The sequence below is a fragment of the Brachyhypopomus gauderio genome, chromosome 6 (assembly GCF_052324685.1).
Source record: "Brachyhypopomus gauderio isolate BG-103 chromosome 6, BGAUD_0.2, whole genome shotgun sequence".
NCBI classification, from domain to species: domain Eukaryota; kingdom Metazoa; phylum Chordata; class Actinopteri; order Gymnotiformes; family Hypopomidae; genus Brachyhypopomus; species Brachyhypopomus gauderio.
This window is the reverse complement of record NC_135216.1, coordinates 16,784,646-16,809,660: the sequence shown is the minus strand read 5'-3', so window position 1 is coordinate 16,809,660 and position 25,015 is coordinate 16,784,646. Positions and strand designations below refer to the sequence as shown.

General features: G+C 40.5%; 3 protein-coding genes and 1 long non-coding RNA gene across 6 annotated transcripts; 1 reads left to right on the top strand and 3 right to left on the bottom strand.

The window, feature by feature from the left end:
• Window positions 1-967: 967 nt before the first annotated feature.
• On the bottom strand, window positions 968-6,123 carry chst12a (carbohydrate (chondroitin 4) sulfotransferase 12a). 2 transcript variants are annotated; one of them, XM_077009208.1, is made up of 3 exons: window positions 5,969-6,123; window positions 5,784-5,864; window positions 968-4,182 (listed from the first exon to the last, which is right to left on the bottom strand). In XM_077009208.1, the coding sequence occupies exon 3, from the start codon at window positions 4,151-4,153 to the stop codon at window positions 2,840-2,842; it is 1,314 nt and encodes a 437-aa protein (XP_076865323.1). In that variant the 5' UTR covers window positions 4,154-4,182; window positions 5,784-5,864; window positions 5,969-6,123; the 3' UTR covers window positions 968-2,839. The 2 variants fall into 2 exon arrangements, with proteins under 2 accessions (XP_076865323.1, XP_076865324.1); XM_077009209.1 differs by lacking the exon at window positions 5,784-5,864 and having other exon boundaries at window positions 5,969-6,058.
• A 1,018-nt stretch (window positions 6,124-7,141) lies between these two features.
• Window positions 7,142-13,156, bottom strand: eif3ba (eukaryotic translation initiation factor 3, subunit Ba). Of its 2 annotated transcripts, XM_077009207.1 has the most exons (19): window positions 12,920-13,156; window positions 12,148-12,340; window positions 11,934-12,053; window positions 11,777-11,834; window positions 11,156-11,284; window positions 10,907-11,064; window positions 10,126-10,257; window positions 9,956-10,022; window positions 9,774-9,820; window positions 9,456-9,666; window positions 9,288-9,360; window positions 9,087-9,209; window positions 8,886-8,964; window positions 8,658-8,796; window positions 8,431-8,556; window positions 8,256-8,333; window positions 8,045-8,153; window positions 7,697-7,809; window positions 7,142-7,603 (listed from the first exon to the last, which is right to left on the bottom strand). In XM_077009207.1, the coding sequence occupies exons 1-18, from the start codon at window positions 13,020-13,022 to the stop codon at window positions 7,709-7,711; spliced, it is 2,046 nt and encodes a 681-aa protein (XP_076865322.1). In that variant the 5' UTR covers window positions 13,023-13,156; the 3' UTR covers window positions 7,142-7,603; window positions 7,697-7,708. The 2 variants fall into 2 exon arrangements, with proteins under 2 accessions (XP_076865322.1, XP_076865320.1); XM_077009205.1 differs by having other exon boundaries at window positions 9,087-9,360.
• Window positions 13,157-15,860: 2,704 nt separating this feature from the next.
• On the bottom strand, window positions 15,861-20,031 carry LOC143516244 (uncharacterized). The gene is made up of 2 exons (XM_077007806.1): window positions 19,782-20,031; window positions 15,861-17,784 (listed from the first exon to the last, which is right to left on the bottom strand). Exon 2 carries the CDS (start codon window positions 17,687-17,689, stop codon window positions 16,493-16,495), a length of 1,197 nt encoding a protein of 398 aa, XP_076863921.1. The 5' UTR covers window positions 17,690-17,784; window positions 19,782-20,031; the 3' UTR covers window positions 15,861-16,492.
• Window positions 20,032-20,265: 234 nt separating this feature from the next.
• On the top strand, window positions 20,266-24,592 carry LOC143516243 (uncharacterized). Its single transcript, XR_013131619.1, has 5 exons — window positions 20,266-20,515; window positions 22,698-22,866; window positions 23,584-23,628; window positions 23,725-23,789; window positions 23,867-24,592. It is a non-coding gene; the product is annotated as an uncharacterized LOC143516243 (long non-coding RNA).
• The last annotated feature ends 423 nt before the right edge of the window (window positions 24,593-25,015 follow it).

The window sequence follows — 25,015 nt, the reverse complement described above, 5'->3', positions numbered from 1 at the left end:
CATCTCCCACACATTTGGCTTGATACAACTGAGAACATTTCAAAGCAATCTGATCTAATTAGACCTACATTAGCACCTGCTTCAGTGCTGCTACAGACAAGGCCAAATACTTTGGATTTGGATCTCCAGAAAAATGTTTCACTGCCACCTAGTGGCGACTCTTTTAAATACATCCCACAGTATTACACAGTCATAAAGACTGAAACCAGTGACTTACGCTACAGAACAATGGGTCAAACGCTTTTCTGGAATAGACATAAAAATCTTTTAAAATATATTCCTAGTCACTGGTTAAAATCAAAACAAGACTATTTGAAGCTGGGCCTTAGTTGAAGATAATGATTATTTTTTTACATGGGGAAATATATATAATTTTAAGTGTTTTAGGAAAATGAATAATTGGACGTTATGCTCAAACTTTGACCACCTCAGTGAATGAGAAAAAACACGTCAGGGTTTGTACCATGCATTCAGCTTTATTTGCCCTCAAAAAATCGCATAACAGCTTCTTCAAACTGCAATAAATAAAAGAAAACATAATTCACAACCAAATGTAAAACTATAGTCCAGATAAACCTCTCAAACAAGGTTTTAGTTTAGCTACAACCTGACAGAATGCTCAAAAGCACATCGCCCCTTTAACACAAACACGGCTATTTCCCTTAAACTTGGTATCCCATGCAAACAAAAGCATTATGCCCAAGAAACATCTCAGGATAAATTCTTTTTATTTTTTAAGTCACAGCAGTCACTAAAAGAACACATATCTGTAATTCATCATCTTTCAATGCATACTGTGGTACAGCTTGTGTACAAAACACTGGACAAAATTCAGCACAAACAATTCATACTATACGAATGAGTAATAAAGCACTTGCTTTTATAAAACTGTTAACTAATGGTTTCTAATCACAAAAAATCTCTATGCTTAAAATTACTAAACACAGAGACCCTATTATATTAACTATTTCCTACCATTTACATTACTGTATCTTCTCAAAAATTAGTTCCACTTACAAAAATACCTGTTCACTGTATTTTTTTTTTTTAAGCGTGTAAACGTTTCATCCTCCTCTCCATCAAAGGCACTGCTGGCACATGGTCAAACCAATACGGTGCCTCCCAGACCAGCTGATCATCTTCATCATCATGTCATCTGGGGCCGTCTGGGCCCGTCTGGCCCGGGGCCTCGTGCTCCTCATGTGCCACCACAGCCAGGAACAAAATACACGCAGTCCTGCTACTCACAGCCACACATACAGGCCCACTGAAAAAAAAACTTATTGTGCAAAACACAGCTCACAAAAACGTGTTACACTGGGATACCTTTCCAAAAGAAACAACCTCATGTATTTGCACATGCCCAGGTCCCTAGAACAACTCAGTTGATGCTACATAAAACATGCAAATAATCAGGCCGCTAATGTTTATGAGGTCGGACAAGCATTTGTGCTTTAACCTTTGTCCTCAAGCTTTGATGGAGTCTTCTGATCAGAATCACCAAGTCAGACAAACAGTTAAACAGAATGCAAACTGCAACTCATTGTTTATAAATGACAAGTCCAGCAGAGGAAATAAAACACTTAACTTTGCCCACAATGGTTCCCTTGAGAAATGCATTTTTTATAAAAACAGGCCCGAAGGCACGCAAGCTAGCATCTATGGCACACTGATGATCAGAGAGAGAGAGAGAGAGAGAGAGAGAGAGAGAGGGGATCAGGCAACAGCATCCTGCCATGAAAACGGATCCTTAAATCAACATAGAAAAGGTTAAAAGAAAAAAAGAAAAAGAAAGAAAGGAATGAAGCCACAGACACACGTGAGCTGCAGGCTGTCAGCCCGTGACTCCGGGACTGCGTCGGTTTTAAAGCTGTGTCCTTTTGATGTTGACAAACGTGCAAAAAAGAAAAGAGAAACAAAAACCACCTACATGCACACCAAAAAAAGAGCAGGTATAATGTAACATGATTCCTCAACACGCAAGAGACAAAGATCAGGAACGGAATGTTCGTCAGCCGCATTTTTAGAAAAATCTGCAAACCCTTTGTTATCGAAGTCTCAAAAGTATATGTTGCATCCTGAGGTGGCTGAACAAGAATATGGAGGTGATGTCTCTACACAAGTCACACTCGACAAGTGCAAAAGAAACACCCGAAAACAAACAAAAATAACACTTATCAAACAAGAACTCATTGACCACTACAGGAGTGCAGTGAATCCTGTAATGTAAAAGGAAGCCATACAAAGTTTGCTCTTCCAAAATAGTAGCTAGCTTGGCGCCTCTATATTTCACATTTAATAGCAAAAAAATACAAAAATATTCTAAATATTTTATGTGCACTGCTCTAAATGTGCAGTATATCTAGTAGATTTAGTCTTGATAGTCATAAGTTAAAACTGCATAATTATTTTAACAGAAAGTATGAACTATAATTAAAAATTGCAAAGAAATTGCAATCAAATTCAATTCTTTACAAAAATTAAAAGCAAGACATTGTTGCTACTGACTGGGATTATCTATGATGAGAGAACTTCAACCCATAGCATTATACAGTATTGCATGCTAACGGGATGCATTTTTGGAAAGGAAAAGGGGGACAAAAAACCTCTGTATGTATTTCTGTAGGTCATTTCAATTGTCCCCATGTTGCTTGTACAGTGATCCTAATGGTGTCCAGATCTGCTCCACTGCCTGTGTGACGAGAACCCAGAGGGAGATCAGAGCATCCTACATGTTCCCTTACAGAACCAAAGGGATCAATCCTTATTAAACCACTTAAAAAATAATAATAATAATAATTAAAAATAAAATAAAAACAAAAGCAAAGCTTTTTTTATTTTACTCATGTAAAAGTATACTTGGTTTAGAATATCCAAACAGTCTGAAGTCAGCCTCATACAGCTGGTACAGTTTTCTCCGTGACTCATAAGGGATGTCAGCGAACCAGTTCTCCTCCCAGCTCGTGACCGTCCTGTTATGGTAGCTCCTTGGGAACTCCACGACATTGTCCACGCGGAGGATACGCAACAACTGCTCGGCATCCTCGTCCAACGTCTCCAGCTTCCCCACAAAATCGTAATTGATCTGGCATGGGTGGCAGAGACGGTAGACCTGTCTCCAGTGCTCGTTAAAGGGCATGTCCTTCTCAGTGTTTGCATCCAACAAATACTGGATGAAATGCGAAAAGGCCGGACGAACCCCAGCAGCGAAAGCGTCCACAGCTGAGGCCGGCGGCTTGGAGTAGTTGCCGAATCGTTTTAGCATCACGACTGCGAAGCGCTTGTAGAAGTCTTCGTTCTCCTGCTCGAACTTGTTGCGGTAGGCCGATATGAGGCGTACGAAGGGGTCACGGATGAACAGAAACTTGGTGTACTTCTTCAACTTAATCTTCATCAGGTGACGCGAGAACTTGCCGTAGCGCTTCCAGAACTTGTTGAAGGTGAAATGCAGGCTGGTGTTGTGGACTAGCGGCTGGGGGATGTCCATCGGGTCCTGGTAGGGGGCGCCGTCCACCAGCAAGCTCTCACTGAGCACAATCATGATGCGTTTCCAGTTGGTGCAAGCCACCTTTGGCACGTAACAGTAGATGACGCCGTGTCTGTCGTCCACGATCAGGTGGTCCAGCTCCTTGTTGGGGATGTCATCGAACGTCCGGTTCTTCCCGGGGAAGTTCAGGCTGCTATTACTGCTACAAACATCACGGATGAGCTGCTTCCTGCTGTCCTGCCTCTGCTTCTTCTCTGCCGCAATTGGAGTCAGGTGGATCTTCCACTCTCGCCGGGGGATGAACCTCTCCTCCGGTTTTTCCGTGGACTGATTGTGGGCGTCGCCGGGTGGGGTCCCACCCCTCACCTGCTCCGTCGGGTCGGCCGTGCCCTCCAGGAACTGATTCACGAAAGCGTCGATGTCGGACAGGAATGAAACGTCTTTGTCGTCATCTGGCTTATGCTTTGGGTCAGCGTGGCCCTCCAGAGGGAGGCGGGAAGAGTGGGGTCCAGAGATGGTCGTGTGCAGGTAAAGATGAGTGGCACCAACATCATCCCAGTAAATGATTATCAGGAGGATCATGAAAACAGAGCCCAGGATTACAAAGATACGAAACAGCCTTGACTTGCCCATTCTGTCTGGTTTGTTAAGGGAGGTTTCCATCATCAGAGAAGCTCCATATCACCATCGGTGAGCTGTATATGGAGCAACACAGAGAGACAGACACCGTGGTTCATTTTAATATTCATTGCATTTTCATTTAAATAGTGTCTGATTTAAATACAAGCACGAAGGTTGCATTTTACGAATTGAATTAAAGTGATGAAAACTCGCCTGTTTACCTATATATGCTACAGTACCTACACAATTCTTAACAGAGAAGAAAGGCTTTCAAGTCAAATATACAAAGTCACATGCAGCCGAGAGCAAACCTGATTTAACAGCCATGACTGCAAATGCCTTCATGGCAGTTTATGGTATGCTGGTGTTACTTTAACTACATCAAACGCTGAGAACTTTCACTTCTTGTTTACATGTTTGGTGTATTTCATCAGAGGAAAGAAAAGTAGCTCAGTGCTGAACTGTAAGAGAGACTGAACTGTGTTCAGTAACATTAACTTTAAGGCAGATTGGACTGTGTACAGTAGTGTTAGCGGTAATGCAGACTGAACTGTGTTCAGTAGTGCTAGCAGTAAGGGAGGTTTAACTGTGTTCAGTAGTGTTAGTAAGGCAGACTGAACTGTGTTCAGTAACATTAAGGTTAGTTTGCTAGAGTAAGTGCAGTGATATGTGCTTCACTACTGATGATGCTGGTTGATGGACTCTAAGTCAGCATGTTTTTATAATACACAGTGTTACTCATGTTTTTATTCTTTCATATAACGATCTGGACTTTACATTTATAGTATTTAGCAGACACTCTCTTGTCCAACAGAACTTGCAGAAGTCCTTCGTCGACTCCATGGGACTTACCCTTAGCCCAACTGGGCCAGACTGAGCACATGATCAAAACAAGACAAGCAAAATCCACGTTAAAAGGACTAGATGCAACGTTTTTTTTATATTGTTGACCATCAACATCATGAGCAGATTCAACGTGCACTTGCTTAAAAGTGAAAATGGTACACAGCAAGTAAAAAATAAGTTTAACGGTACAAGACATGCTTGGGTGTGTTGGATGTGCAAAACCAGATAAACATGAATGATGAGTCTACAGTTCAGCTAATGCCACTTGGCAGGCAGGACCCAACAGTAGTGATCGAGTAGCCTATTTATACACCAAGTTTATTGGGTCACATCTCACCGACCCCAGCATTAGTCTCTAATAAACACATCTCCCCCAAAACCCCACAACCAAGAGGTGATAAATAGTAATAAATAATAATCACAGAAGCGATCACAACCTGACCGGCGGAGTGTGGTTAACGTGGACGACCTCACCAGCATCACTCTGGGCATTGGCGCTGTTATTTTCCGCAAGAAAAAATGTTATTTTGCTATAGCCAGTCTCCTCCTAAAAGGTTTTTTTTTTTACATTATTGGCCTTAGAGGGAGTGGGGAGGACTGTGTGACTCGGTGAGCCCGGCTCCCCTCTGTAATCCTGCCCGACACAATGCAGCTCTTTCAGGGAGAGCTGGCCGAGCTTCGAGCCGCTTCGCGAAAACCAACGTTAAACCTCAAACGTTTTCCACACTTCACGATGGTCCTGCGTGCTTCACAAAACCAGCCACGTCGCTCTTTTTTACTTACGGCCACAGGAACCTTAAATTATAATTTGTCAACTAACGTTACTCACACGTTTCAGAAGCACTTTTTCCATCCCTGGAAGTCACTCCGACACAAGGCAAGTTGAAACGTCCGCTCCCCTCTCTCTCGCCTTACATATCAAGCATAAATAGTTCTTTTTTTAACTACTCAAGTGGCATGGTATGGGCATAAAGATGAATAACGTATTTGAAACATGGCTGAGGAAAGGCTCACCTCGCCTTATGACTTCTTTTCTCCACCCAGACAGCGTCAGCTGAGGAAAGGATGTGCGACCGCCGTTTGACACCCAACCAAACGCACAAGCGGTCGAGAAGGACCCGCTCTCGCGAGATTTCACTCGCCGCCGGACCCGTTAGAGGACGCCGGCTATCGCGAGATTTCCGTAGCCACCGTATTCGTTATATGGCTCCGGCGAATCCCTCAATTTTCAAAACACACACTCTATCTAAACGTAGGAAGTCCATGCGACACGACCTGAGAAGGTCGTTCTTGTGACTGTTTTTAGTGTTGTAGAACAGTTTTAACTTTTGCGGGAGAATTTAGGTTTTTATTAAATGGTCTACGGATTAAATGAAGGGCATAACCAAAATAATAATTACAGAAGTGGTAATGCGCACGTATCGTTGTTGTAGAGTAATATCAGCGTTGTAGTACTTGTTTTGTCATTTACTACGTAGTTTGAAGAAAAGAAACCTTAAAAACAAACTAGCACTACCACATTGCCCCTCCATGTATTTTTATTTTGGTTATATTAAATGTACCCAAGTGTGGTACTAATGCCACACTCAATCAAACACCTGATCCTTTAAATCATTGCTTCCTGTATCTTATTATTGAATCCAGATGTGCTATATTAGTGTTGGAACTCTGTAAGGAGTTAAGAATTGAGATGAAGAATTCTAGTAGTTTAATCACTTGTATAATTAAACTGCCCTAACCTCACACGCTACTCAACATAACTGGCTAATGCTGCAACGTTGCACCATGTCACGCTGCCCTGATGTGCATTAATTTATTGAAGTAAAATGATCTGGTAGGATGAAGCAAAATACCACTTCCTCGTCACATTAACCGCCATGAGGCAAATGCCTAACCACTTTTGCTGTAGTCTACCGTTTCAGTGAAGGCAATTCAAAATCTTTGTCTCAAAACATTGATATGCAAATACACCTTATGAACCACTCCAAATAATACTGCAATAACATGTGCTGGGCACGTCTTTGGTATTACTTTTGGTGTCAAAAGTGTTCTTGACCTTGCTTACAGAGATTTATGAACACACTCTAGGGACTGAAATGATTAATGACTCGTTGGTGTTACCAAAAATAGATGCATACAGGTACAACGCTGCCAGAAAATATTCAGTGAGAAAATGAAACCTGATAGTTAAATTTTATTTGTACTTTATTACCTTGCTGTGCATTTAATATCAGGTAATCTGAATGGAGGGGGATATAGCCCACTGTAGTGTACGCTAGAGTACGCATTAGACTCGTGGAAAAAAACCTCTGGGCGGGAAACGTCCTTCCACACCAAGATGTGAAACCAATCTGTAGCCTGCTGTGTCATGGTACCAGCGTTCTGCCAAGGTAAACGTTCAACTAAAAAAGCAGGAGGCAGAGGGCAGAGGACCCGAGTGCCAGCCAGTGGTGTGGTGTCTGGGGGGCGTCTCATGGAGCTGGGTAAGGAGTGAAAGCAACAATGGCCAACAGCGGTACAAAATTCTCCCTCCACAGGAACCAGTATTAAAAGGCACTTGGCTGGATGGTAACAAGGAATAAGCTGGGGTGAGATGCCTGATTTTGTTCTCCTCAAAATCCAACCACGCTCCTCGATAATAAAACGGTTCTGAGAAAGGACAAACGAGAGAATTTAATGATCAGTACTAAGATGACATGGTAAAGGTCTCAGCTCCAAGATGGATTCATCAATTCACACTACCTGCTTTTAGGACTACAGATCTCCGATTGGAATGATTTCTTCATTGATGAAAAACTCAATGGTCTCCTCTTCCCAGTCATCTACATTGCTGTCCAGTTCATCAGTGTCCACACCTATCACAATCAAAACATGCACCCACATGACTATACCAGATCAGAATGTTCTGCAGAGTTAAGCAAGTTTGCTTGGCTTGTGCATTTCACCACATTAAGAATCCCTGTTGGCCTAAACAAGGTTACATATAAACCACCTGTAGGTTTAGCACGGTTACCTTTGCTTCTCTTATTTGCCTATAAACTTGCTTGAACTAGATCTCGTGAAGATGAGATAGGTATGGTAAGGACCCACCTCCTCTGAGGTCTAGGCGGAGAGGTCTCTGCTCCTGATACATCTTCATGGCACTCTCGCGGTATGTGCGATACTCGTCCATCATTGCGCGTCTCTTGTCAACAAGTTCCTGCAAAACAAGGCAAACTAAAGTGAGAACGCCAATTCCAAATAAACGCCACATTAGCAACCCGCCCCCACTGAACTGAAACTATGAACTAAAAAGTCCAACCTTTGAAGCCTTGGACTGACTGAGTCGATCTTTCTGCTCAAAGATCTTGGAGTACTTCTTCAAGTCCTTCTTGATGGCCTGGTGTGATCAGAGAAAAAGCAGAGCTAAGTGCTTGTCTGTGGGGAGTTCTAGATGTTGGAGCTCCAGAACCAATGTTCATGCATTCCTGCATCACCTTGATCTGCTCCAGAGAGAGAAGCGAAGGGGGACGTGGTCTCCAGAGAAGCTGGCAGAAACGGTCCTTGTTGTTCTTCTGTAGCAAGCGGCCTTGGAACGTCCACAGCCAGTAGGCGTTGTCCACCTAGATGAAGAAACATCAGCATGTAGTAAGAGGGAACGTGAATCTGCAGATGTTTTGTTGGCAATAAAAGGTCATGCAAGAACAACGAGATGAATAATGACCTTGTGGCTCCACCAGGAGACAGAGGTCACAACAAATCTGCCAGTTGGGTCCCACTCCACGTCTGAGGCCATGTAATGCTCAGCAATGTTCATCATCGTGCAGTCTGAGGTGTCTACGAATGCCAGTGCACCATTCATGCTGTCACCGTGAAACAGAAAGAACAGGTGAAGGGGGAAACAGGTATGACGAAATGTATTTTTGACAGTACTACTGTCAAGAGTACAAACCTCCTCAGCCCAGCAAGAACCAGGAATTGGCCCTGGGGACTCCAGAAAATGCTATTGGCCTGCTGTTTATCGAACATTTCTGAAACAACAATGTTTTTGTACTGTCAGGTTCTCTACTGCGCATTTAAAAAATATTTTTTATCAAAAATCTAGTCCAGTTAAATACATTTTAAGTGCAGTGGTCTGTAAGCGATACTCAACTGATCAAATCGATTTTGCCATTGCTCTTCACGTGGTAAAAAGATGCGTTAATCCTGGGAGATTCCCCATGGAGCACTGCAAACCTGCTGCCGTTGGGCTCCCAGGCAAAGGCAATGATGCCCTCTGAAACATGGACATGAAGGGTTAGGCCAGGGCAGATATGACGTGAAACCAGAAGCTGCGTCCTGTCCTTCACCTTACCCTTCATCTCCACCACGTCCACAGGAACCTGCTTCTCCCTCATTCTGAATATCTCAAAGTTTGTGACAATTCCCTGAAGGAAAAGTTTGAGAACATAATTTAAATGTTAGACAAAGTTGAGTGAATCAGGTGAGGTTTTGCACTCTTTAGGATGTTGGTGAGTCACACCTGTGTTCCTTTAGGGGTCCTGTCCACCTTCACACAGAGATAGTCACCATTTTTCTGCCAGTGAAGCTTGCAGTCGACCACATTGAACAGATTTCGCACTCGAATTTCATTCCTGGATGGGAGCTGCATGAGGGTTACCCTCGCTGGGATGTCTTTGTCCTCAGGAACCCAGAAGGCGATGATATTGTCACCAGGAGACCAGGAGAAATCCCTGCACGTGAATTAAAAGGATTTGGCTTTGCATTGTTATGTAAAACATACAACATTTTAACTATGCTGCAAGTGTTTTCAACTTTTTTTTTTTATTCCAGAACTTACTTAATTCCATTTATCTTCAAACTCTTCTTGTCCAAAAGTCCCATTGACTAGAAGGAAAAATTTACACAGCATTTGTGGAATCATTTGTGAACAGCAAAATTAAATTCAAGGTGCAAAAGAATAAATCAATCTGACAAGTACATTTGTCATGGCTTCAAAACTGGCCTAGCTTGCAAACTTACTGGTGTCTCATAGATGCTGAGAGTGTCTTGAGTCATTCGAGCAAAGAACTTCCCATCTGGACTCCACCTTAAAATTGAGTGGATAAATTTAAGACGGGCCACGTCATCACATCAGAATATTTTTTAAGCATGTTGAGTCTTCCACTCAGATCTTGCTCATCTATACTTACTTGAAGATTGGCCAGTGTGCAGAACTCTCACAATGGAAACCTCTCTTCTTCTGGCCAGTCAGAACATCCCAAATTATGATAGCCTGTGGGTCATCCTTTGTGTCCATGAGAGGGCTAAAGGTAACCACATACCTGCAAGACAATTGACCAGTGAATTACTGAAAATGGCGGAGGTTAACAAAATTAAAATACAGGTCAAACATATATTTATTAACACACAGTTCTCAACCTGTTGTCCTGAAACACTGGGTGGTAATGGTCTGGTCGTTAGGGAACGAGGGGCATGGGTTCAATTGCCAGGCCTGAGGTCATGACTGAGATGCGCTTGAGCAAGGCACCTAACCCCAACTACTTGCTGCTCTGGGCACGTGTGCACCACAGCCCCCTAGTGATCACTAGTGTGTGTGTTCTCACTGCACAGTTGGGTAAATGTGGAGTACAAATTTTGATTGGGGTGAAAATATGAAAACTTAACTAATTCAGTCAAATTATCCAGAAACCAACAGGGGATCACTCATTTAATATTCTTTCTTGCTAATATGAAGTATATGCATTACTGTATGAATATGAAATGATGAAATGAAGCAGAGAATTAATGAATTTAGTGTAATTACATATGCTTTATGTGCTTGATTTAAGTAACCATTTTACAGAAAATGTGACTTTCAAAGACGAGGCTTCAAAATAAAATGAGTTGTAACCCTTTTTAACCAAACATCTGCTGCTCCTGAAGTGAAGCCACACCGTGGTCTGTCCGTCAGAACAAGAGGAGATCACATACCTCTCACAGGGAGAGAAGTCAATGAGCTGAACTCCCTGATGGCTGAACCTCTGAATCTGTTTGAACTTCTCGCCTCCCCACAGGGCGATGCCTCTCTGATGAAACGTGGCCAGGTAAGTGCCTTTGGGAGACCATCGCACGTATGTTTCTGTCCACCGCTGGGAGAAACACCAAACATGCGCATTAGACACACACAACCCAGAACACCACGTCGACGTCTGTCAAAAGGAGAGAGCATGCACTCCTCACCGCTCTCTCCTCCACCTCGATAGGCTCCTTAACATCGTTGGAAAATATGCCCGTTTTTTCGCCAGAGTCATAGATCACACTGTACTGATCCCGACAGTCTGGGTCTTCCAGCCAGTGGCGCAGATTTCCCTGAGCAGACAGCAGGAAGAGCGCATATTTAAAGCATCCATAATGACATGCACGGGACAGTCAACCTCTGAGCTGAGAAGCTGTGCTGAGAAACATATTCGACAACAGCTGTGCGCTTGCTCATTCGCACATTTTGCAAGACATACAGTGCAAACCGATGTCTTTACTGCTTGTAGGGGCTGAATATTTATAGGCTGATTCAGATTCGCTATGGCGGTTGTCATATCAACAAGCCATGGCACAGAAGGTGAAACCGGAGAAAGTACAGGCGTTTAGTGCAACCTGTGGCTGGTGACAAAATGCACAACGTAAAATATGCTCTACAGCATATTTTCTGGTTGGCATTTAAATATCAATACTGAGGCACAGGCCGAATCTTACATTAACATATTGGTCTACAGAGATATTTTGTAACAATTGAAGTTAACAATTCACTGCAACAAAAAATGGATTTAGATTGTCTGTACTGTCTGTTCTCATTGAAACACTCACAAAATCTTTAAAAGGCTGCTTCTCAGGAGGCTCCCATTCATCACTGATCGTCATGTACCTGGAAAACACATAATTCAAAACAATAAAGCATTTCCACATGAAAACCTTTATTCAATGCAATTAAACCCCCATAAATTCCAAATGCAACTTAACATACTTGTCAAAGTCTGTAAATAGGTTGACACGGAACGTATGCTGCTTATCCAACTTGTAGCCATCCGCGTTTTTTACAGCTTCTTGTGCATGACTCGGAATGGAATACTCCAGAAAAATGTACCTGTAACGTAAGGAGGGACAAGACACTATTCAGCTACAGATGTCCAACGTGTTATTAAAGCAATGAACATACAAAAATATCCTCATTTATTTACCCTTTGGTCTTTCCATCTGCTTCTGGGTAAAATTCATTTGTTATTTTGCCAAATTTTGAGAAGATCTTGTGGATAACATTTTTTAGTTTTTCCAAACGATCTGGTCCTACTTGAGGGACGTTATCGACGACGATGACCGAGTCGATTCCATCAGCTTCTTGAGGTTTCTCTCTGAGAACATCTCCCAACAGTTCTGCGGGTTGCAATAATAATATACAAAAATTTAGATATAAACCTTAACGTTGCTCTCAATCCAATTACGTTTCGCGTCGACACAGACACTTGTAAGTTACACGTTTTCAAACTGCAAGCTTAAGATAGGCATCTCAGCTGACTGAGGACTCCCACATGCACGCCGCAGATAGCCCGCTCTCTACAACCGTTACATACCAGCTGCTTGGCAGCTTTGTCCCCGCTGCCCAATACACGCAGCTAACGAAGACGACCGAGGGAGGCTGGCTAGTTACACAGCACATCATCCCAAAGTGGCGTTTCATTAAACAAAGTATTGAATAAATAACGTTACTAGTTACTTCACAGAAACACGGTGTGGTCCTGCGTCTGTGGGCCTTAGCTAGCATGCTAACACGATTAAAAACAAGCAAAAATAAACACGAGCTACCCGACCACGGCTGCAATGTGATGAGAAGTCAAAGGATGTGCGGCGTTGGAGCCCGGAAATGTTTGGTAGAAAATGTGAGGACAACTACGGGGTGTAGACGGGGTGGGAGCAGGCCGCGGCGGAGCCGGCCACTTTCCTGAAACAACATACCCTGGTCACTGATGTCATCGACGAAGTCCTCGGGATCACTGAAGGAGGGCTCCTCGCCTTCATCAAACTCGACCTCATTCTCCATGTCTTCCGTGTCTCTCATCGAGAATGACAATAAGGGGGACAATTAACGTTTTGCAGTTAATTTAAAATGGTCGTAATTCGAAGGTTTTTTTTTTACTCGCAGGACCATGTGCGGAACACCCGGCACGAACCACCTGGCGGAGAGAAAAGGAACGAGCCATGTGTGCGAAACCGATTTCAGGCAGCCAACGGTACGTAGCAATCAAAACAAATCTCTCAAATAAATATGGAGGGGAAAACAATATGTGTTCTCTTTTACAATACACTTATGGAATACTCTATTGCTTAAATATATGTTTATGTGGAGAAAATCTGCACATTATAATCTTGAGCTAACAGTACCCCCCTCTTTGCGAACTTGGTCTATCCCTGTTAAGCGCTCACTTCCTGCGTTATGGAGCTTTTTTAGTGTCACCAGAATCTGAAATCATTATTACTTCAAAAAACAGTCTGTAAAATTCATTCAGGTCATACCTGTCAAGTGTCCCGTTTTGGCCGGGACAGTCCCGTATTTTACCGCTCTGTCCCGGCGACGTCCCGTATTTTTATTTTCCCGTATTTTCAGTTTTCAATTATAATTTTTTAAAGCATTCATGTGCCGCTTCAAACAGAATTCTGTCACTAGCCTCGCGAGAACTGCCACCCAGACTACTGCAGGTAGCAGTTCTCGCGAGGCTAGTGACAGAATTCTGTTTGGCGCGGCACATGAATGCTTTAAAAAATATATTAATTAAAACTCGCGGGTTTAGTGTCGACAGTGGGAGCAAACGTGGAACAACAAATCAGGATTTAACGAGAGAAGGCAGTCCTGCCTAAAAAGCTAAGCGTACGTGTAAGTACCTTGACGAATGCAACAGGGAATTTATTTTCCTAAAGAGGAGCATGAAGGGGCACAGCTACTCATTCTGTAAGATATGTAGCTGTGATTTTAGTGTCTCTCATGGGGGAAGGAACGATGTCCGTCAGCACGAACAATCTGCCAAGCACAAACGCGGGCTAAAGGCACAGAAATATGCCCAGGAGATGTCCCCATTTGTAGCTAGAAATACCACTAGAAATTTTTTATTTTTTTATTAATTTGTAGTTCAAAACATATTTGGGGTGTTTTTTCTTCACTTTTGCCACTCCAAAGATGTTTTCGTTTCTCCTACAGCCTCGATTGCGGCTATATGCAAATAACTGATTATGCTAATTAGGCGATGACGTCATATACGGGAAATGTCCCGTATTTTTAAATACAAAACTTGACAGGTATGATTCAGGTATGCAAAAATTCAAGTTAAAATTCAGGTTCGGGTCAAAATTCAGGTTCAGTGGGTGGCGAGTGTAGGTTGTCGACGGGGAGGGGGGGCTGGTGAGTGTTTCAAATAGAGACAAATTAAGTATTATATCGCGATCGATTCTTAGTGTTGACTTGTAACTCTCGCGGTAGCCCAACTCAAAAGTAGCCCAAAAAAACCCAGAATTTTTACCCGCGGCTGGATTTTCAAACAACCCCAATTTGGCGTGAAAACCGCGAACCTGGCAACTATGTTTACAGAGAGCCTGGCAGTTATAATTCAGTGCAATACCAGTTTCAAATGACAGTAAAATTGACCAATCATATCTTCCCTCTTAGTGGGTGGGCTTAACTGTATGATAATTTACGCCCACTGTGGTGACGCTAACTGTCGTTAGCGTACCACCGCTAGCTAGTTTCGATTCATTCCTTTGATGCTCTCGTGCGTGTTGTTTACATATTCCGCTCCCGAGGAACACGGATCTGTGAACCTTATTTTGCTTAAGAAGTTTTCTAGTACATATGTTATTGTTTATTGCGTTTCTAAAGCTGAACTGTCGTTTTTTTTTTCTTTATTGCAGTTAATTAGGATTAAATGATTTGTATTTGGTGTAAATGCACAGCTTAGGGTCCCTCATGTTTCAGGTATTAATGGGTCTAGTCTAAGTTATATGAATCACCCTGCATTTATGTCTGCCATGTATTACTGTGGGTCATGTATGATCATGTGCTATGGTTATTTTAGAGACATGCATACATGCATATCCATGTATTACCGTGTGCTGTTTTATTTTAGATAATTGAAATACATTTTATTGTCCATGTAATGTCTGCTATTTGTTATTATACATTTATGTGTAAAGATGGCTCAGGATCTAGAACGAGCAATCTGATTCTTTGTCAGGACATATATACATATCTATGTTACCGCTTTCTGAATAAACCAGCTTGTCTTCTCCTTTAACCGCGCCTCTGTGGAAATGTCGTTATTTCAAGTCTCTCTCTCTTGCCCTAAAACCCATCTTCAACACAGAGGTAAGGCATATTCATTAAGTACGTTTCAAATTGTCAGATTGTAACTGATCAATCATCTCTACTATGATCACGCCCCTAAAAATAGTTAGTCACGGGGCGAAATAAAATGAGCTGGAGAAAATCCAGCGGAGTTGGAGTGAAGTCAAAAGATTGCTACAAGTTTGAACCTTCCAAGAAGATCTTCAAGTTAGAGCCTCTCGAGAAGACGAAAAAGCCAAAGTACTTAGAATTATGTTGCAGTCAAACCTCAAAGATGGATTACAGGGGAAGTATCATTATGCAATCACAATACAGTGGTATTTAATTCAGTGTATTAGTTGATAATAAGTAAAGTTTTAATTGTTATATGTTCAAGACATTCAAGCATGTCACGATGTGAGTATAACAAAAGGAAAAACGAAACACTAAAAGGTCTGTGTAGTATTGCTTTTAATCTGTTTATAGAGCATTTACAGACTTTCAGAAGAGTCAAAAACACCACCATGGTTTCCATGGAGTCCCAGTTAAAACATTTAAGCACATTTCACATCAGCTTTTGTCACATATTAAAAACGAATTAAATGAAACGCATTGAAATGTAAAGCCTAATATTTTACAGGAATCCAAAACACACAGAAACTTGTAAGTGTAGCAAGTGTAGTCCATGCTTTCTGTAGGTCACGGAATAGAGGTGATGCTGAGATTGTAAGGAGGGTGTCATGTCTAGCCCCACCTCCCTGTCAATCATATATCGCTTTTTAGTCTGTTCAGTCACACCCCTGTGTTCGGGTGTTTTGTATGCGCTTTGAGGAGGAAGCACTGTCATGTCTATCCCTGCCGTGTCAATCTTATTGTTTGACCAAGAGACCAACTACAGTACTATCTCTTATGTGCCAATCCACATTTACACTAACAAACTGACATAATTCTTAACCAAGCAGGGACACTGATGCATGTGAATACACCAGTTAGCCTGCTGGCCATGGAGAGTGAAAACATAAGGAAACTAAAATCATTCATGACTGATGAGGAAACGTTCAAACGTCTGTGCTGAGTCTCCCACTACTGTTTACTGCAGATCAAACGTAGTCTGTCCAACATGCTTCATTCTGTACTAATACAGTGCAGTAAACAGAAAATGTACAGTTAGCTAGAACTGGAGCTAGAAGCATCAGACTTCCCCACACTGAGCAGTGTTATGGCTTCATTCCTGTGTGAATGTGCTGGTGCAGTTGAAGACTTCTCTTTGTAGTAAAACTCTTCCCACACTCTGAGCAGTGATATGGCTTTTCTCCTGTGTGAATGCGCTGGTGCTGCTGGAGATTACTCTGTCTAGTAAAACTCCTCCCACACTCTGAGCAGTGATATGGCTTCTCTCCTGTGTGAATGCGCTGGTGTTGCTGGAGATGACTCTGTCTAGTAAAACTCTTCCCACACTCTGAGCAGTGATATGGCTTCTCGTCTGTGTGAATGCGCAGGTGCAGTTGAAGACTTCTCTGTGTAGTAAAACTCTTCCCACACTCTGAGCAGTGATAAGGCTTCTCTCCTGTGTGAATGCGCTGGTGTGCGTTGAGATGACTCTGATAAATAAAACTCTTCCCACACTCTGAACAGTGATATGGCTCATCTCCTGTGTGAATGCGCTGGTGCAATTGAAGACATCCCTGTGTAGTAAAACTCTTCCCACACTCTGAGCAGTGATATGGCTTCTCTCCTGTGTGAATGTGCTGGTGCAGTTGAAGACTTCTCTGTGTAGTAAAACTTTTCCCACACTCTGAGCAGTGATATGGCTTCTCTCCTGTGTGAATGTACTGGTGCAGTTGAAGACTTCTCTGTGTAGTAAAACATTTCCCACACTCTGAGCAGTGATAAAGCTTCTCTCCTGTGTGAACGCGCTGATGTTCATTGAGATGACTCTGTCTACTAAAACTCTTCTCACACTCTGAGCAGTGATATGGCTTTTCTCCTGTGTGAATGCGCTGGTGTCGCTGGAAAGTACTCTGTATAGTAAAACTCTTCCCACACTCTGAGCAGTGATATGGCTTCTCTCCTGTGTGAATACGCTGGTGTTGCTGGAGACTTCCCTGTGTAGTAAAACTCTTCCCACACTCTGAGCAGTGATATGGCTTCTCTCCTGTGTGAATGCGCTGGTGTGCGTTGAGATGACTCTGTGTAGTAAAACTCTTCCCACACTCTGAGCAGTGACATGGCTTCTCTCCTGTGTGAATGCGCTGGTGCAGTTGAAGACTACTCTTTGTAGTAAAACTCTTCCCACACTCTGAGCAGTGATATGGCTTCTCTCCTGTGTGAATGCGCTGGTGTTGCTGGAGATTTCCCTTTGTAGTAAAACTCTTCCCACACTCTAAGCAGTTGTAGCTTTTCTTCTTTTCCATGTTTACTGATTTCAGCAGTCTGACATACCCCTCACAGGTAAATGTGTTTATGTAGGTAAAGTTTACGTGTTGAGGAAAGTGGACAGCATTAATTCCTAGAGGAAAAAGACAAATTCATTGTGAGATGAAGATGAAACAATCATGACAAAGAACCATTTGGGCTCTGCATAATTTTAAAGACATTCATGCAAAAGACCATCAGGAGACAGTGCTAGGCCTCATTACTTCACTAAAATGAAAACATCTGTCTATGTTGTGATATGTGTCTCTCTTTGTTTGGTTCAGTGCCAGTCTATGCGCCAGTCTATAGGGACTTTTATTTTGTAGGATTCATCAACTTTATTTACAAAGTTGTTCTTTTCCTTCCTTTCTCTCTCATGGTGCTGCAGAGCTGCTTTGGTCTGTTGAAGCTCCTTATGTGTTCCAGCAGTGTGATTTGAACTATTAAATTATTGTGCATTAGAGAATTAATCTATGGGCAGCACCAACATATCACAGAAAATTCACCTGTGCACATGATTACTCAATGTGCCATGTTTCCAGGTAGACTGAAGGTAAAAATGATGTTGGCCTATTTAGAAAGCACTCCTGCTAAAAGTGTGCAAAAAGTCACATGATCCACAAAGGACATTTTTTGTACTTACATATTTGTACGTATAGTGTGATTTATTAGAAAGTTGCTGTGCATTTGCTTGAAAGTCACATATGAATGAATAACTAACATTTTGTTTTTGTAAGTCGTGGTTTTCATTTGAAAAGCACGTTATGTATGCTAATAGTATATTTGCGGAATATGTTCTGTTTGTTTAAAAAATAAAAATAGCTTTTTTTGTACAAGGGCATTTTATACTGTGCTGGCAGGCCGCACATTGTCCACCGGTCCGAATTTTGGACAAGGCTGCACTAAAGCATAACTTCCTATAAACACAAACATACCGTTTTAGTAAAATGTATATTTGATCTCATATTGGCTGTCACTAATAAATAACAATATATACTGGAGAAGATGACAGATGGGTTGAAAACTCAAATGCCAATTCCACAGATCACTACGACCTTTACCAAGACTAAATGCACTAGACAACATTAACATGCAAGCTTCAAATAATACATGTTATTCCCATCATTTATTTTGTTTGCTCTGAAACATAGATACTGATTTGAAAAAAGACAAAGGATCTTGCAGGGTGACTATTTACAAGACTAGATTCCTTTAGAGATCATTTTCTATCGTGTGAAGGATATTTACAAAAAGAGAAACCGATTAACAATGGGAAAATAATCAGAAATCAATGACGTAAATTACATTTCAATGTGGGGGTGGGGAGACCATACACAGTAAACATTTTCTAAAGGAGTTCTTGATGGGCGTCAAAGCTTCTACCAAATGTTATTGTGCTTAGGAACACCCGTATATATCTACCTATATGATTTCACCTAAACGTAAAAATACTTCAAAGAATAACCAAACTAAATCAAATGTAACATTACAATACATCCAATATAACAGCATAAAATCAATTAAATCTACTGTAATAAAACCGTACAATATAACTAGCATCAGGGCTCTCAAGTCTCACGCATTGAGCGTGTGACACACGCATTTGACCGTCTTCACACGCTCACACTTCCGATTTCACATGGCGAGAAAAAAAAATCTAGTTTATTTACCTCCGATCCATATCTATGTCGCCCTCCACTGGCGATCGATCGCGATATACAAACCCCCACCCCTGGCTCAACAACTCACGTTCGCCACCCCCCCCCCCCAGGTCAACAACTCTCACACTCTGACATGAATCCAAAACTTGAGAGCCCTGCTAGCATATAAGCTTTTATCTTTGTAACAGGAACCACTGAGCTACTAAACAAAAGAACCAAATAGAATTATATTCGTATAGTAGCAAATAAGTAGCTACGTTATCTGGCTGGGTTAAATAACGCTAGAACATCCATTATAAAAACAGTTTAATACATTGAATTTTGCAACAACTTAGCCAAGACACGGGATTCAACCGTGAGGTAACAAACAAAATGGTTAAGATTTGGTTAAAAGGTGTTAGTGGTACGTATTAATAAGTTAAGTACTTACAGGTCAACCAGTAGTCCAACACTTCCAAACACGAACACGACAATAGGCGCAACTCCACTAAACGCCCGATGCTGATATTGAGAATAAGGAAACCTGTGGTCTGTAATGTCCGATGGTGATGGTAGGTAGAGGTGGGCGGATCGATCCAAATATCGATACCAACGCTGGTATTGATTTTGAGCAATACTCGTGTAAAAATATTAATACTCAATCTTTTTTACTCTCCCGCACTCACCGACTGCTGCGTACGTGGATTCATCAACGTCTTTTCTCTGTCTGTAAGAGCAGCGCTGCCAACTCCTCAGTGAGGAAAGTCGCTATTGGCTGTCCTAAAAGTCGCTAAATGGCGTCATCGCCTAATTTGCATAATACCTGTTTTTGAAGCTGTAAAAGAATAACGTTGTGGGAGAGAAAAAATGTGTAAAAATACCACAAATATGTTAGAGTGACTGACTGAGACTGTGTGAGTTAAATTCAGTGATTTCTTTTTATTCGTTTATTTCATGCTGGTCGCCATTTTGATAAATTCCTGCACGAAAACGAGGCTGTGGTGTGTAGAGTCATGCGGAGCTGGTTCACTGTACTAGTTCAGTGCTGCTATGGCATATTGTTGTGTGCCATATCAAAGGCGAGAAAGTGATAATGGCTTCTCTTTCCATCGATTTCCGTGCAACCCAGACACCCGTCGCCAGTGGATTGTCAACATAAAAAGAGATGTTGGACCTTATTTTCAGGTAATGTATCAAGAACTAACGTTTGCTAAACTAGCTTAGATAGCTAACGCTAGCTAGCTAGCATAATAAAAAAAACATTAAATAGTGTCTAAGGCCCCGTCCACACGACGCCGGAGGTTTTTAACACTAGAGCTCCTGAGAATTCAGGATTCTCAGGACATCACCCCTCCTTCTTCTCCTTCTTGCCAGCAATTAGCAAAGCCAAACATCACCCTTTATTATGTTAATTCACAGAGCAAGACTGAGGCAGCAGCCTCACCCAGAAAGTCTCTGCACCCAGAAAGTCAAACAAGCAGATCACAAACAAGTAGAAACACAAATGCTTCTATCAAATGCTTCTAACACAAAGATAGATAGATAGATAGATAGATAGATAGATAGATAGATAGATAGATAGTATAAGAAATGTACAAAGAGCAAGATTCAAGCCTGCTGTTTAGATCACAAACAAGCAGAAACACAAATGCTTCTATCAAATGCTTCTAACACAAATATAGATAGATAGATAGATAGTATAAGAAATGTACAAAGAGCAAGATTCAAGCCTGCTGTTTAGATCACAAACAAGCAGAAACACATGCTTCTATCAAATGCTTCTAACACAAAGATAGATAGATAGATAGATATAGATAGATAGATAGATAGATAGATAGATAGATAGATAGATAGATAGATAGAGAGGTAGTATAAGAAATGTACAAAGAGCAAGATTCAAGCCTGCTGTTTAGATCACAAACAAGCAGAAACACAAATGCTTCTAACACAAATGTAGATAGATAGATAGTTAGATAGAGAGCACATGAATTTGTTTTCCTGTCTTTTCCTCTCCTTTTCCAGCCTGCTGTTTAGATCACAACATTTATCAGTGATGCAACGCGACCTAATAAAGCCTATTGAGACCTGTTTGTTAGCTAGGTAGGCTAGCTAATGTTTAGTTAATAGCTGCATTCCAGTGTTCTGGACTGTTGGAGTGCTCTATAGTCATAATCCATTTAGCTAGATTATTATCATATCATATTGGACCTCATCTGACCAGTAAAATTTAGTCTAGCTTAATAATGTAGTTAGTGTAGCCACTTTAGCTAGCATTATCGCTAATCATTCAGTAGGTAAATTCTTATAAATGAAAGAAAAAAAATTCTAAAAACAACAAAACTTCATTCAAAAATCATTTTTTTATTGTATTTGTTCTTTTATTGTATTTACATTTTACAGAGTAAACCTTTGGTCAAAATATCTTCAGTTATCCAAGTTTTGTTAATATTTTCATGTCTTAATCATTTTAAGCTGGTTAAGACATATTATTACGGAGCAACATATTTCAGCTAATAATTTTAAAAAGTCACAGTGAAGTTTAAGACATACAACTTGTAATTTTATAGGTGAATAAAGATACATTAAACTATAAAAACTGTCCCAGCATTGTAAAAGAGAGACAGTATTTACATCATCTGTTACTGACTGATGTTCATTACAGGACACTGCCATCAGTTCATTACTTCAAGCTGAGCACAAATGACATACCATTATAGGTGTCTGAAGCCTGTAAATGTTTGTCATTACATGCACCACAGGTTGTTGCCTTATACTGTTATTTAAGAAGTATATTTTGCGCTCATTTCAACACGTTCTATCAATCAGCTATAATTACATTGTCAATCTCACACAGAATCACCTGACTTGGTCAAACCAAAGTTGCTGTAATTAATATTTAGATGGAGAATCATGTCAGTATATTCATTTAACATATTGGCACAACATATGTGTATTGTAATAGGTTTATTTGTGTGCATAAATAATTCTAGGTCATGTTACTTTAGTGTCATAAGCTGAACCATATACATCACCCTAGTTATCCCATGCTTTAAAACACTATAAATATTTCCAGGTAATTTAATATTGCATTACAAATGTTTAAGGATCTTCAGATTATATTAAGTCAGTGAATTTGACATTTCTGGGAATGCATATCCATTTGGGATTTTGATGGACACCGTTGCATGACACCTCATGCACTACCCTCTGTATGCTGCAGTACTGTAGTTTTTTGTTAGGTGTAAATATAAAATGTTTCATATATTGTATATATTGTATTGTATATATTGCTGACATTAGAATGATAACGTTATAACATTTCAATAAAATAAATGTCCAATTAATCTTATTAATCACTGGGTTTTAGATGCACCCTTCTATCTGTGATGCTGGTGTACAACCGAACCTCGAAGAATGCAACACATGTTGCAGAAAACTGTTTCACTGTCCTTTTGGCCCAACCTTCAAACCAACAACAAAGGGGAAGATCAACAGACATGTGGATGCCCATATGAAGAATGGGATAAAATACAAAGGTATGCAAAGCTTCTCTTTATTTTCAATCATCCATGTTCTTTTAAATGTGCATACAGAGCCTATAGAAAGAATTCATATCCTACTGAAATCCTTGCCTTTTGCCACATTATACCAAAATGTAAATAAATGTCTAACTTCCCAGATGGTTTTACACATTATAATCTGAAAAATAAAATAATTAGTAAAATACCTATTTTAGATAAGTAATCAGCCCCTTAGAGTAAACATTATAAACTTTCTCAGGTTCAACTAGTCACATTGCAAATCACACACCAGGCTAATTGACTCCACTACTAGTAGCACCGTGGTTGGAAAGATGCTTTCAAGAGTTCTGTGATAGAGTTGTGGAAAGTTAGACAAAGGATACAAAAATATTGAATATGGTTATAATATGTAAATACAGCTGGAAAAGTAAGACATCATTAATTTTTTTATTTTCAGGGTATAGTGTGTCTAAATATCTATATGGTGTGAATACTTTCTATAGACACTGTATTTAGATAATGCCATAACTGATGGTAATGGTACGACATGTTATATGTAATTCATTTTGGTTCTAAACTTTTGAACTATAATATAGTATTATTATATTGTAGTTGTCCAAATTGTAATATATAATACAAACATTCATATGTTTAAATTGTAATATATAATACAAACATTCATATGTTTAAATTGTAATATATAATACAAACATTCATATGTTTAAATTGCAGTCTGCGTTGTATGTGGCATTGGACGCCCCTTTTGACTACACAATTGTGAGTAACTTTTGGACCTATTAAAGAGGATCAGTTGTACAAAAGATGTTCAAATGTAGCAAATTTTACTACTACAATACTTTTGTATGTTTACAGAATGACATGCCCTCATTGCGAAAATGGTGGTGCCTGCTTTTAATGGAAAACTTTGAACTTGACAGGTATGATTTGATTGCTTTGAAAAAAAATGCCTTAATGTTAGAAGTGTAACCAATATCAGGACTTTTCTATTTTCAAGCTTTGGCAAAATGTTTGCCCATTGGACAGAGGAATCCAGTGCTGTCATGCAAGGCCACCATGTGCTGGTCTCATAACTTGGACAACACAAGCGTGCAGAAGTTGATCAGGTCAGTGCGCTACAGTTTGAACCTTTCTGCTATTGGAAACACGTCTCAAATGTTCCAGCTACTTCAAGCATCAGCCAGACATCCAGTGGATAAAGTTGCAACAGAGTTTGGAGACCTGCCCTGTGGATCAGTTTGAATTTCCAATCCCACAACTTGCCCACCACTCCAATCACTGACCCTCATTTGTTGAGTGCAGTTACCTGTCTGCAGGCCCAGATGGCACTTTTGCTCTTAAATGCAACCATGACTACTATTACCAGGTAATGGGACAGATGGGCATCACTGGAATGCAGTGGTGTGATATTGTTCACTGTACCAAAGACAATCACTTGGAGCGGATCCACTTTGATGCCAAGAAATGGGAGTCTATGAAAACTAAACTGGATATGTTCTTCTTTGAATACTTTCTGCCTCGCCTTTGCAGATGAGGATACTATAAATAAAGGAAGCACACACAAATTGGGCATTGTTCCTTAAGAAAACAACTGTTAATAGTGAAATGTTTCTGTAATATGACAGTTTTAAGAATTGATTTTAAAAAGTGAGAGAATTTCATGACCATAAAAATGTCAGAACCATAAAAAATGAACTGAGAATGATTTTTAGAAATTAGTACATTGTTTTTAATGGTTCACAATGAACAAAAATGTGTTACATTAATTTCGTTATTAACAAAAAAATGCACATCAATAAAAGTTGAGCTGAATAAATTGTTACTCAGTGGAAGAATAATTTTCCAGCAATTCAAAGTCCAGTATGGCTAATAAAAATAATACTGAATTTGTAAAATATAGTTCATGGTTGTACTATGCATGTTAACATTTGATAATCCACTTTGAATATGTTAGCTCATCATTAAAAAAGAAGTCCCTGAAAATTGGTAAGTAGAGCACAAACATAGCTGGTTAACCGTCTGATTGCCCGCACAACATGGATCCTCAAGCGAGCAATTTCTTGCGTGTATATAATTTCTTCTTTACTAAACTGCCCACATGGCCCCAAGAATGTAGGAATTACAAGTTTCACATGAATATTACTGA

Coding starts and splice junctions, on each gene's coding strand:
- chst12a (XM_077009208.1), bottom strand. CDS start 4,153: ATGATGGAAACCTCCCTTAACAAACCAGACAGAATGGGCAAGTCAAGG.
- eif3ba (XM_077009205.1), bottom strand. CDS start 13,022: ATGAGAGACACGGAAGACATGGAGAATGAGGTCGAGTTTGATGAAGGC. Junction 8,154..8,255: donor GTCAGTCCAAGGCTTCAAAG/GTTGGACTTTTT, acceptor CTTGTTTTGCAG/GAACTTGTTGACAAGAGACG. Junction 7,810..8,044: donor CCGCCTAGACCTCAGAGGAG/GTGGGTCCTTAC, acceptor TGATTGTGATAG/GTGTGGACACTGATGAACTG.
- LOC143516244 (XM_077007806.1), bottom strand. CDS start 17,689: ATGGAAAAGAAGAAAAGCTACAACTGCTTAGAGTGTGGGAAGAGTTTT.